General features: G+C 39.0%; 1 protein-coding gene across 1 annotated transcript in view; it reads left to right on the top strand.

Annotated features, from left to right (window-relative positions):
- Nucleotides 1-10384, top strand: part of opn5 (opsin 5) — a 43531-nt gene extending 33147 nt beyond the window's left edge. Inside the window, exons 4-7 of the mRNA XM_020091680.2 lie at nucleotides 579-749; nucleotides 969-1303; nucleotides 1455-1699; nucleotides 3015-10384. Coding sequence (XP_019947239.2) covers nucleotides 579-749; nucleotides 969-1303; nucleotides 1455-1699; nucleotides 3015-3081 — 818 coding nt within the window. The 3' untranslated portion in view covers nucleotides 3082-10384. The remainder of the gene's footprint in view (nucleotides 1-578; nucleotides 750-968; nucleotides 1304-1454; nucleotides 1700-3014) is intronic.
- Nucleotides 10385-13310: the final 2926 nt, after the last annotated feature.

Raw genomic sequence — 13310 nt, 5'->3', positions numbered from 1 at the left:
GGGAAAGTCTGAAAATCTGATTTTCTTCATTTAAAATCTTGTTTCATTTATTTTTCACCATTCTGTATTTGGACTAAATGACCCTTGTAACTGACAATAGATGGATGTCACAATAACAAACATCATTTAGACGTAACACCAACTTTTTTACCAAAGGCCTAAACATTACAAAACACTGATAATCTGTGTAATACATGGTGGAGACATTGAGGCAATGCAGATGGTGAGAGGTAGAGGAGAAGACTTTAGGTGTTTGTCTCTATTTCATAATCAATAATTATTGCTGATGGATGAGTAAAAGTTGATTTAATGTAGTTACTAACTAATAATTCATGTGTGTAAGTGTGTATGTGGTTCTTGTCACACCAATGTTAATTTGAACCCCTGTCTTCTTGTGTACCATTTCCTCTCTTTTCTGCAACCCCGCTCTACTATTTAACCCATCTCTTCCATTCTCTCTCCTTCTTCCTCCTCATCTTGCCACTCATTCTCTTCCTCCCTCCTATTTCTATTTCACCCCCATTGTCATTTACGCCCTCCCTCCTCATCTCCCTCTTTCTCCTTCTTTGTCCCTGCAGTGACGGGAAAGCCCTTTTTCATTGTGTCTAGTTTCTCCCACCGCTGGTTGTTCGGCTGGGAGGGCTGTCAGTTCTACGGCTGGGCGGGCTTCTTCTTTGGTTGTGGCAGCCTCATCACGATGACCGTGGTCAGCCTGGACCGGTATCTCAAAATCTGCCATCTCAGCTACGGTACGTCAGTCGGGATCTCCTTTACAAGGGTCTCAAACATGTTCCATGAAGACATGTATTTCTCAAAAATTTTCCACGTTTGTATGGGTTGGCTTTTAAATTTAAATAAATATATGGACTTGCATATATGGTCACTGAGCACTTTATTAGGAGTGAGAGAATTAAGGTTACATTTCTGTTTAAGCCCATCATCCGTTCTCTGTTTTCTTTCACTCTCAGGCACATGGCTCAAACGCCACCATACCTTCCTGTGCCTGGCATTTGTGTGGGCGTATGCCTCATTTTGGGCCACCATGCCACTGGTCGGCTGGGGAAACTACGCCCCTGAGCCCTTCGGGACGTCCTGCACGCTGGACTGGTGGCTTGCACAGGCCTCTGTGTCCGGCCAGAGCTTCGTCATCACCATCCTGTTCTTCTGCCTCATCCTCCCCACTGTCATTATTGTCTTCTCCTACGTCATGATCATCTTCAAGGTCAAGTCTTCAGCAAAGGAGATCTCGCACTTTGACGCCCGCATCAAAAACAGTCACAACCTTGAGATGAAACTTACAAAGGTGGGTAAGAGGCTGGGGGTGGGGTGAGTGGAAAAAAAGAAGACAAATAAAGCATGTCATCTAGGCGAGGAAGTGGAAGAAAGTACTGCTTGTACAGGAATCATGTTAAGTCAACTTTGTGACATGAATACTGCTTTGTATCCTCTCCCAGGTGGCAATGCTGATCTGTGCAGGCTTCTTGATAGCCTGGATTCCTTATGCAATCGTGTCCGTGGTGTCTGCGTTTGGTGACCCGGACTCAGTGCCCATCCCTGTGTCCGTCATTCCCACTTTGCTGGCCAAGTCCTCCGCCATGTACAACCCCATCATCTACCAGGTTGCGGACCTGAAAAACTCCTGCGCAAAATCTTCCTGCTGTATGGCCCTGAAGAAACGCAGGCATTTTAGAAAGTCAAGGTAAAGAGGATTGTCATTTTTCATCTTTATTGATGATTATTCATTGCCGAAGCTCATTGACAAGCAGAGCACTGGAGTTATGTAAATTCTTCTTCACTGGTTTATTCACAGCAGTGTAGCTATCGTGTATGGCCACAAATGCTCCCTAAAGATAAGAATGAAGATTCCATCTAATGAAAATCAACTGTTTAACATATCTATCCATCCATCCATCCATCCATCCATCCATCCATCTATCGATCTATCTCTCCATCTATCGATCTATCTATCTATTATTTGTGTGTCCATATGGTTTTTATATGAATAATAGACATCTTTAGCAAATTAAGCAGCCAACTTCATGGCTGAGTATTTCCATCTGGAAAGTACAGTGAACCAATAATAGTCCTAAACTAATTTAGACAGCCAGGATTTCATACGTCGTACAATAAAGAAACCAGTTTTGTTACCTGCAGTTCTCCATATTGTTAGCAAACATCTGATACTTTATGTTAATTTTGTAGCATTACATGGAGAATCAAAGAGAAGCCAGGCATAGCTACTTGTTCTTCACATAAGTCTGAGTTGGTGATCAGAACAAGGATTGTAACATTAGTAATACTTTATAATCTGTGTGATAACGTAGTCGAGCTAAGGCTCATGTTATCTGTTGTTGTTACTGTTCAGCTGGGCTGATTTCTTAAATTAGTGTCTGTAGGTCTTAATTCTGTTAACATTCATTTAAGGTTACTTCTGTCAACCTTTGACATTTGATTGTTTAAGAGGAATGCTTGGCGGCAGTCATAGTTTGTCACTGTATGTTGAGCTGCTTTCTCAATGTAAACACTTTGCTTCCTGTTGAGACATACATGCTGAGACACTCATTATGACATGTCTAGCACTGAAAATGACCCTGTGAAGAATGATGATGTGAAAAAATGTGTGAATAGAATTATATTTCCTGTTAGGATGAACTGCAGCTGTCAGAAGCATCCATGAAAAATGTACTATGACTAAATTAAATCGCGAATCCCCTGGGTCTAAACTAAATTTTAACTTTTTTGTAGTATAATAGTTATTGACCCCGTTGTGGTTTAATTCTTTATAAACCAAATAACATGCAGAGCCTTTGTTGCAGCTGAAAGATGAAATGAAAGGTAGTCGTGGCTTGAAGTAAACAAACTGCAGATACAGCAGTATGTGTAGGATGAATGTGGACAATGCTGGGCTCTACTGTTGCTGCTCTAGTGAGGCGTCCACAGGCTGAATCCCAACTCTACAACTAACTCCATAAAACGTGTCCCTTTAATTCCTGCTGTTTTCATGTTCCCTGCAGGTTCTGCACCATCTCTGGCTCGTTAAAGAACACAGCACCAGCCAAAGAAGCTCACATTGAGATGTGAGACAGACGCTTTAGACTGTGTGACCTCCTTACCTCATCTACGTTGGACAGTTTGCCTTGTTTCCTGCACTTACCCAGTCACGTGCTGCCTGACCTCTGCTATGACGTCATCAACTGTTCACCCTCAGTCTTGCTGCTTGTTTTTACGCTGAAGCTGGATTTACATATGCTTACCACAGTTCCCTACCTACTCCTACTTGGAAACACATCTTTCCCACAAGGTTCTCCTTCATGTGTGGAGCTGTGTTGTCATTTTCAGTCACAACAACATATAAGTGACATGTGGTGTGAACTCTTTGACTCTGTTTTTTTTTTTTTCAGATACACTGTCAGTTATACTTTGAAAAAAGAAAAAGAAGTGCTACTGGCCGACTGACTACAGTGTTGTTCTCAGAATACGGCTTGACTCAGGTTTTTGAAATTAAGAACTTTCCAATCAGTCATGGAATTTTTGTGAATCCAAACCTTGCAAAGAGAGTATATATATCTATATATATAGATATATATAGATATATGGTTTAAAATTGTAATCTTACATATATGTTTCTTAAATGGAACCACAAATTAAAATTGAAAGAAAACACAAATCAACTTGATGTGAGCCATATCAAATTGGGTTTGAGTGCAACCATCAGGCATACATTGGTATTTTTACTGTTTGTACAGGCTGTTGTCTTTTGTACACTTACACCTTGCATACAGTGGATATATACTCATGAGCACTTTAGTAGGAACACCTGCTTGCCTGTGCAATTGTCCAATCAAAGAGCAACGATTCAGGTCAGGATCATCAGCTAATGTCCATATCTAACATCGGAATGTGGAGGAAAATGTGATTTCAAGCTGGTATGAGTATTTCTGCATCTGCTGATCTCCTGAGCTTTTCTGTTTCTTGAGTTTACTCAGAAAAAAAAATCCAGTGAGCAGCAGATCTGCTGATGGAAACATATTGTCAATGAGGAGAATGACTGGAGCTGAAAGGAAAGATAACCAAGCTCCTTCCAACTGTGGTGAGCAAAAAAACTTCTTGGAGCAAACGTGTGGAAGGAAGGAAGACCAGAGGACAACAGAAGAAGACCACATCAGGAATATCTCTTCACAGCTGCTGCTGCGGATGGTGTGAGAAATGATTTATTGGCACATAAATCATATTTGGACCCCTTGGTACATATAGTGGTCTTAATAAAGTGCTCATCAAGTGTATGTCAAAATACACTAAATCTCATCAGCTGTTAATCTGCACAAGGAGACGATTAGCGATTAGAATCAGTGTGAATAAGACTTTGACATTGCATTAACATGGTATAGCTTTTTACCTTTACGGAGGAAGTTAAGTTTTCATTGTAGTTTTCCTGTCTGTCTGTCTGTCAGCGGGATTTCCTTGAAATTTTGTGGCAGGTGGAGCATCACCCAAGGTAGAATCTATTAAATGTTGTGGATCCACATAAACAGGTGGTTCTAAAACGCTATTTTCTTATACAATAAATGATAAAGTGACAATTTCAACCTTGGTGGAGGTATTCGCTCTGCAAGTGCCCCTTCTTGTTTATTCTTTAGATGAGCATTCACTAGTAACGTAAACAAGTCGAGGGTTAACACTTGCAATAAGTGCACTTTAGTGCCAACCATTCAATATGCAGTAAGAGCAGTTTCACATACAGCGAACAGTATATCGAATGGGGTGTAGCCATAGTCGGATAGTTTATCAGGACTACTGGGACAAATCCAGGTGGACTGCTTAATGCTGCCTTCAAAAGGGGTCGTGTTTCAGAGAAGAATCCATAAGAGCACCCCCCTCAAATTCATAAGCTTGGATCTCACAATCTCCTGTAAGCTCCAAGTTCAGAAATCTCAAAGGCCACACTGAATTACATTTTTCATTGAATGGTAAATTGATTTGTCATAATTTAAGTGTCATATAGTTTTAATTTGGAATTTTACAATGTGTCTGAGAAAAATGTTGATTTTATTTCCAATAGCCTCGTTTTAAATCCACTATTATGCCAATATGGAAGGTCGGACCCAGTATACACACGCCCACACAGACACAGACACAGACCAGGAACACACAAGAAACAAGGAAAGGGAGAACAGCAGCAACACAAGGGAGTGATGGAGAGGTTACCGATACCTAACTTATATGACTGCACAGTCCCAATCTTCTGCTGGCAAATGGATGAACTCATTTGAAATTTAATTTGATAATGTCAGAAAACAAATGGGGTGTTGTGTAAGCGCCACCATCTCCTGCAGTTCAAGCAAACAAGTTAATTAATTTAGCCAGCAAAACTTGACCTACTGACATCATCCATTACGTGACCATTGAATTGCAGGTCTTGACATTGACGTGAGTGTCTCCTAAAGACTTCATAGACTTGCATCTTGCATTTCTGTCTCATGCAAATGAATCCCTGAAGTCCCTGCCCCATGCAGTACTAATTTGAATGTTTTCAGTGCAATGAACTGGTTTTGGGGTTGTTTCTCTACTGAAACAAAGACTCACTCAGAAAGTTCAACAGTTGAGTTATCTGGAATGAAGCTAACTATGTCTGAAACTCTGGAAAGCAGACATCCTGTCCTCCCATCCACCACCCAGACCTCAGCAACCAGCTAACACCCAGAGCAACCTAGAGGATACTGAATATAGATAGATAGAAACTTTATTGATCCTGAAGGAAATTCAAGCATCCAGTGGCAGTAACATACATTGAACCTACATTAGACTTGACTTATGCATCAGATGTAAATCCTTATGTGCAGAATTGTTCAGTCTCAACATAACTTTTGGCCGTTCTGCTCAGAAGGTTTTGCTTTGTTAGTTGGTAAAACACAATCAATCAAATGAGTTATTGAACAAGGATTTTTGCATCAATATTATGAAATATTGAATATGAATGAAATAAAATGTGAATGTATAGATATTGTGTTAATTCCACACAAAAAGATTACATTAACATCACCCAGCTTTACTTTGGAACATAAACAAATATGGCCAAGAACGTATGAATCAGGCTTATTATAGGGACAGATTATTCCGGAATTTGCAAAATGAAAAACTGCACCTACTTCCACAGTCATGTATCTGCGTACTTTAGGGGTATGTGACAGCACAGCAACAGATTTGTTTTGATGAAATCGGCAGAAAACATAAAAATGACTGTTTTTGTATTTGGTCCTGCCTCAAAATACAGTGTTAGACAATGTCAAAGTAATCAGTCAAATCAGCAAAGTGCAGCGCTTCCCCTGAAAACATTGAAATGTTTGCAGTATCTATTCCAAATCATGTCTGATTGCAAATTGTATTTCAGATTCTTGCTTTTCTTGGTAATTCTAACAGCGAATTCACAGGTTATTCTATTTCAAACCCAACCACACTTCAGTAACATCACTTGCAGGCTCTTGCATTTCCTCATAAATATGGATTTTACTAAAGAGGTGATGCTCTACTTGCTGCTGAAAGTCGTATACCTTGCTTGGCTTTTTGTAAACACGCCTCATCGATCCTCTTTTGTTTTTCCTCTGTCTGAGTCCGCACTCAGACTTCAGCGCCTGCAGAGCTCTAAGTGTTTGGACATGTCCTACTGTCTTAAACACCTGACTGGCTTCTATTATGACTGCAACCCCAGTAAGACTCCGCACTGTGGATTTTCCAGCAACTCTTCAGTGCCACTTATTCAAGTCTAAATTTATTCACCAGATTCACACACTGTATCGTCCCATCACTTGCGTTGTGTAATTTGTATTGTTATAAACAGAGGTGGCAAAAGTACTCACATTGTTTTCTTAAGTAGAAGTACAGATACTTCTCCTTTACTCAAGTAAAAGTAAGAAAGTACAGAATCTGAAAAGTATGTAAGTAATAGTAAAATGAATTTTTAACGTCAATGATACACAATGTGTTTTTGATAACTCAGCACAACTATAAAGGCAAAGAAAATCGAATAGTTTTCCACTTTTGTTTACCACCTGCACAGAGCTGGTACAGAGGGAAAAAATCTCTAGACACAGAGTTTTGAAGACTGAACTGAACTGAGGTCCTGCATGAGCACCTGGATCCATTTTTACAGGGAATACATGAATGGGGAATGTGCTGGCCTTGATTAAGTCCCTTCGACTTGTACGCATCGCCTGTCACTACCATAGATTGGATGGTTTAGTGAGGTCCACTGAATTCCACTCTGTGTTATGTCTTTTACGCAGCGTACAAACAAGTCGTCAAGGAAAATAAATACTCAAGTAAAGTACAGATACCTGAAAAATCCACTTAAGTACAGTAACAAAGTCGTTGTACGAGCCACCTCTGGTTATAAATGTCTCCTCCTCTTCTGTACCACCTTAGGAATACTACCAAAGTAATCAATAGTCTTTTGTGAACAACAATAATTTGTCACATGTGAATCAAATGTGTACATGGTTCCTTTAAATGGTGCCTTTAAATGTGATTGTTTATCCTCCTGCTGCCCAACTCCACTGTTGACACCGCCCCTTCCTGTGTGTCTGATTACCCACAGTGATTTAAGAATCACATCAGCAGCTGAGCTTTGGCTTGATTGCGTAGCTTTATGAAGCACTCTCACGCGTGACATCCATTCCTTTCCATTGTCCGTCTGGACATTTCTAAAGCAATTTTATAAAATATGCAAAACCTGCTTTTGCAAGCGAGTCTTCTGTGAGTGGTTTGTTGGTTTGTATATATATACAGATTTGTCTGAGTGGAACAAAAGTGGTTTCAGAGAATCTTGAACCGTTAATGTCAATAATTATTTTGAAAAAATTCCATAATATATAAAATTTCAAACAGCGACATAACCAATACTGTCTTTGCTGATTGTTGCCGAACGACCCAAGCTTCTCAAAAATCAGGCACATTTGGTTCACGACACAAACGACAGTCAATCTCAGGGCAATGCACATGATGCACAAGTGTGTGCATCATTAGATGGACAATCTTGATGATAGAATAACAATAGAACTACAGATTGATCGGTTATCCACAGTGTCTGTATGATTAAGGGAAAAATCAAACCTGTCGAGATCAAAATTCAGCACCTCTGAACACGTTTTTCCCCAAAGTATTAACACTTGTACAGTCTAATATATTTTTGAAAAGAATGATTATATTTCTGAATAATGTGCACAGAAAGTACTTACATTACACTGTAAAGATGTTTTTGTGTTGTGGCCACAGGGAATTGTCTTTGTAAGTCAAAGTCGTTTGCGTGTCTCCTAGTAATCTCTGTCCTTTGTCCCCCTGTATAACAGTGCTGCACCAGCCATCCTGCACCAGCTCTGTATTGCTTTGTTGTTCCAAACCCTCTCTATTGCTCACACCCGCTTGACTTGCTGCTTACATCTGAATATTTTGGCGGTGATTATGTATGTGCAGATTGATCACATGGATTTCCTGTATTATTGGTGTCATTTCAGTCAGGTCTGTACGAGGCCAATGTCAACAAACTGATGTATAGTTTTCCAGGAAAGTACACTGTCCTGTTTACTGTGAATCTGGACTGATGTATCTGATGTTTATGCACAAAGAACTAGAGGCTGGGACGAGTTTGCTCTCAGTTCATAGGAAAAAGTTTGGTGTAATTATCATAAGCAGAGATTAAAGCCTTAATTTTTCATAGAAACAATATTAGAAATCCTGAAGTGAGATGTGGTGGAGACTACAAAGATGTCCTTGTTTGGCATCAAATGAATCTCAGGTCTTGGCTGTTAGTTTTTGGTCCGGTTCTAGTTAGTTGAGGAATGTATAGGGGTTGCTTTTGTTCTAAAATTTGTCTTCATGATTTAAAATGAAACTACTTTTGTTTTCCATCTTTGTTTTCTCATCTAATTAATGTTGTAAATTGTTTGAACTTTCTAGCTCTTGTCAGGCTATGGTCCTTTAAATTTGCCTCCGGTCAACCCTTTTAAAAAATGCACCTTGATCTCACTAACCTATCTATGAATTACACTGTACAATGAAGAAATACCGCTGGTCACCTGAGTGAGACCTGCTAGTTCCACCTTCCCTCAATGCTAAAACGAGAGGGGTCTGGATCCTGTTGTCCTGGGTCCCAGGCTCTGAACAGTCTGTTGCTCTTATTGACTACACTTTTTGTGTTTTTGCCGTGCTCTGTCTCCTGTTTTAATCTTTCCTTTATTATTTTATTTCAAGCTTTTATCCTCTCTTCCAAAGCACTTTGTAACTTAGGTTTTGAAATAAATAAATATTTATATATATATATAAAAAAGAACTTAATTTACTAACATCATTTCGCATCGATTCAAACTATTTGTCTATTAGTCAAGACTTCAGTTAACTATAATCCGTTAATACACTGACATTAAAACAACAATAAACTGTTTGCACCTATTTCAAATGTGCAGCTGAATCTGCTGCTCTGTATTTGATAGACTCCTAATTTAACCTCTTCTTCTTGCCTTGACGTCATCAGGAGGTTGCTGAAGTCACCGGGTGGTCACAGTAGTTGGGGATTTATGTGAAACTGCCTGGGAAAGGATGTGAGCACAGAATTATAAAGCTGATAAGTGGAGTTTTTTTTTTCATGTGACTAAACCGAGACAAATCCTCCTACAGTTTAATATTGTGACACATGATTTGGTGAAAACCAAATATTTTTGCTCCAACAGAATCAACTCACAGTGAGCCTCAGTGTTCTCCTTAAATCGAGTGTTTGTGTGATGATTCTCAGATCCATGTGAATATGAAAAATGACCTTTTTGGAGTTTCCAGTTAGAAAGCTGAACTCAGAGCAAACTCTCTATGATTATCGCAGACAGCCTGGTTATGATTAACCCTTTAGTTTTAATATTTGCTTTTGGATGAATCCATTGAATACAACATGAGAAATGCCAATATGTACAACAATCTTTTGTGGAAGAAGAATTAGTTCTGTATCGCCAATGTTTGGAATAATGATGTGGAGAAGGAAAGATACAGAATATGTATGTGTATGGGAAATCTTAAATCTTTTTGTCTTCATAAGATACACTGGTGCAATAATCTATATTTCCCTTTGTCATGCAGTATCCTAATGTGTCTTTGTATCCAAAAATAATGTTCTTTTCCACCTGGATTTGTCTTTTTTTAATTCTTGTGCAGAAAAAAAACATGTTTGTGCAAAAACATCACATGCATCAATGAGACTGTGCGAAAATTGAGATGTGTATCACTACTTGTAAGTACCACATGTTGCACACTGACTGTAGTATTTTATCACCTGTTTAGTGTTCAAAACATATACAGGTTTTGTCATGTTCTTCAATGAAGGTTCAAATAAACAAAAATGTGCACATGTGTGATTGAAATGTGTTTTTCTCCACCCTGCATCACTGCTTTCATCCCTTTGATTGATCAACTTTAATCGTCAAATAATCCTAACTTTTCAATCCAAACATATTCATTTAGCAGCATCCGTATTTAGGGTGATATCTGATGTCTAGTGAAAATCTATTTCCTCAGTTTCCAACACACATTTTCTGCCACAGTATAAACGATTTGTATTTGTTTTCACTTGCAATATCTCTGTATGACCGCCCACACCCCACAATTCTAATCCAGGCTACTTGTGAACATTTGATCCATCCATCTGTTATCCATACCACTCATCCTCTCTGGGATTAGCTCCAGCTCCCCCTGCAACCCTAAGTTGACATTGGACGAGAGTCGGGTACACCGTGCAGGTCACCAGTGTATCACAGGGCCAACATAAGATGCTTTCAGACTTGCACTGAACTCCAGTGTACATGTGAACCAAATGTCCAGGACTTGCAGGTGGACTTTATAGAAGGAGGACAGACAGAGAAAGTCCACAGAACCTCTGCAGGATATCTGGAGGTCGTTTCAGGTCTGAAAGTAGTTTATGTCTGCAACAAACAGTAATGATAGAGGTCTTAGATAGAGGATGAGAAGGGGGTGGGTTTTTTTCTTTAAATTTTAAACTAGAATCAAAGATTCTATGTCCACTTTAGGGTGTCCAGTCAAATCAACCACAATCTGCATGTCTTTGGTTTGTGGGAAACCAGAGCACCCGAAGAAAACCAAGCAAACATGGGGAGAGCATGCAAACTCCACACAGAAAGACCCAGGGCCAAACCAGGAGCCTTCTCTCTGTAATCAGTGCTCTGCTATGCCAGCCAAGATCTCCTCCTTCATTTGTAGATCACTGTGGGATTACTCGGCCCACTCCGGGAAAGAACGGGAGGAGAGAATGGCGTTTTCATGATAACTGAAGTTTGCCACAGGTTCTATTTCATGTTGGGAAGGGGAGGGTGAGATGAGGGGTATACAGCTGCAACATGCAACTTCACCTCTAGATGCCACTAAATGCTCACAATGAGAGAATTCACAATTTGAGAATTTGAGACCATATGGGGGTCATGCACCTAGACGTTGGTTGCCACCCGCCATTAGACAGAGCAAAAAAGAAGAATTCACATACAACAAAACAACAATCTGCTTTTATTATGAATTTGCTTACAAACTGTGAGTACAAGAATCGCCTGGACTTGATTAAAGTTTCACTGTGTAGAATTTAGTGACATCTAGTGGTGGAGTTGAACGTTGCAGCTGAATATCCCTCGTCTCACCCTCCCTCTCCGAATCATGAAAGAGAACCTGTGTTAGCTTCACTTGTCATAAAACTTAAAAATGTTAAGTTTGTCCAGTTTGGACTAATGTAAAAAACATGGCGGCCTGATTAGAGAGGACCCCCTCCTGGTGTGGATATAAAGTAATTAAGTATATCTAGGGTAAAGAAAGAATTTGTAAAGTTTAGATGAAACCCACTAGAGAAAACATCACTAAGATTATTTTAAATTATTTTTTTTCTGCCAATAGATCCTTAATTCTTACACACTGGACTTTTAAGTAGCACCTGGAGACTCGTGTAAAGAATGACAGGCTATTTAAATTGAATTATCTCATTGCAATCAGCCCTCGTGACGCAAATAACTAACAAGCTCTTTGGAAAATGAAGATTGTGTTACAGGAAATAGGTCAAGCTTTAGAGTGTCCCTCTGTAACCCTGAGCAGAGAATTTAAGCCTTTATTAAACAAGAAAAAAAACAACACACCAGAATGAGCCAGTGTTGAAGGTCAGTGGGGAGTCTCACGGTTTCCTCGTGTTGCCTGAAATGAACCAAGCAGCATGTGAATTTTCCTTCACAGCAGATTGTGAGTAAGACGTGTCCGGCTGCAGCGTCGAATCATCTGACAATCATCTATATACAAGCAGAATTGAATTATGGGATTACAAGGATTACAGTCACTTGATATGATGAATGAACACTGAAAGTCTGAACAGGGCCGTAAAAAACATGAGCATCTCGGATTCAGACCAACTCACACACTGTGTATCCCAGTGCTGTTCATGATCAGATGATCCTCTGTAGTTATTCAGATCGGAGGGAGGAGTGCACTGAACAAGTTGACCCACTTCAAACATTGAAAACATGAATGAATTACATTTTGAATTAAATTGATCTATTGTGTTCATATAACATTTTCATTTTAATCTTATTCTATTCAACAATTTGCTTGTATCATTGTAAGTGACACAAGTTATGAGAAAATATAGTATTTCAGTTAATTTTACATTATTTTAACCACTTAAGTTACTTGTTACTTATAACATAGATAATAATGATTTTACATTTAAAATACATATATTATCAAATTATATGTTTGTTTTTTTTGATATATTGAGAATAACCTTTTAATATTGTGAGGAAATAAGCAGCAATGCAAATCTCTTCTATTCCACTTACTACGAAACCAATCTCATTGTGAAACTATGAAACCTCTTCAAATATCACACAGATCTATAACCAACAATCAGTCGACCACTAGCAAACATGCACAGAAGAGGCAATTTCATCCAAATCGGTGGTTCTTTCTTCAGAACAGACAGTTTCTTACGCAAAGTCCTTGTGATAATGATGTGCTGATGAGAAAAAAGTTAAAAGGTTATTTGTGAAAAAATAAAGTATAATGTAACGAAATGCTCCACATTCCTAATTACCAAGATCTTCTTATATTCCCCTGCAATGATGTGCAGCCTCAAATTATGACTTTATTCTTGTAAAATTATGACTTTATTCTTGTATTTTCTTCATCATGGTCCTAATTCTCTGTCAAACTGTATCGTGTTAATAAGACCAAAAAGAAAAATCGATGCCACCGAGTCACATTAAACTGAAAATGCTCTTTTCATACAAACA

This window comes from Paralichthys olivaceus, chromosome 19, assembly GCF_024713975.1.
Source record: "Paralichthys olivaceus isolate ysfri-2021 chromosome 19, ASM2471397v2, whole genome shotgun sequence".
NCBI lineage: Eukaryota > Metazoa > Chordata > Actinopteri > Pleuronectiformes > Paralichthyidae > Paralichthys > Paralichthys olivaceus.
This window is presented reverse-complemented; position numbering and strand designations above follow the sequence as displayed.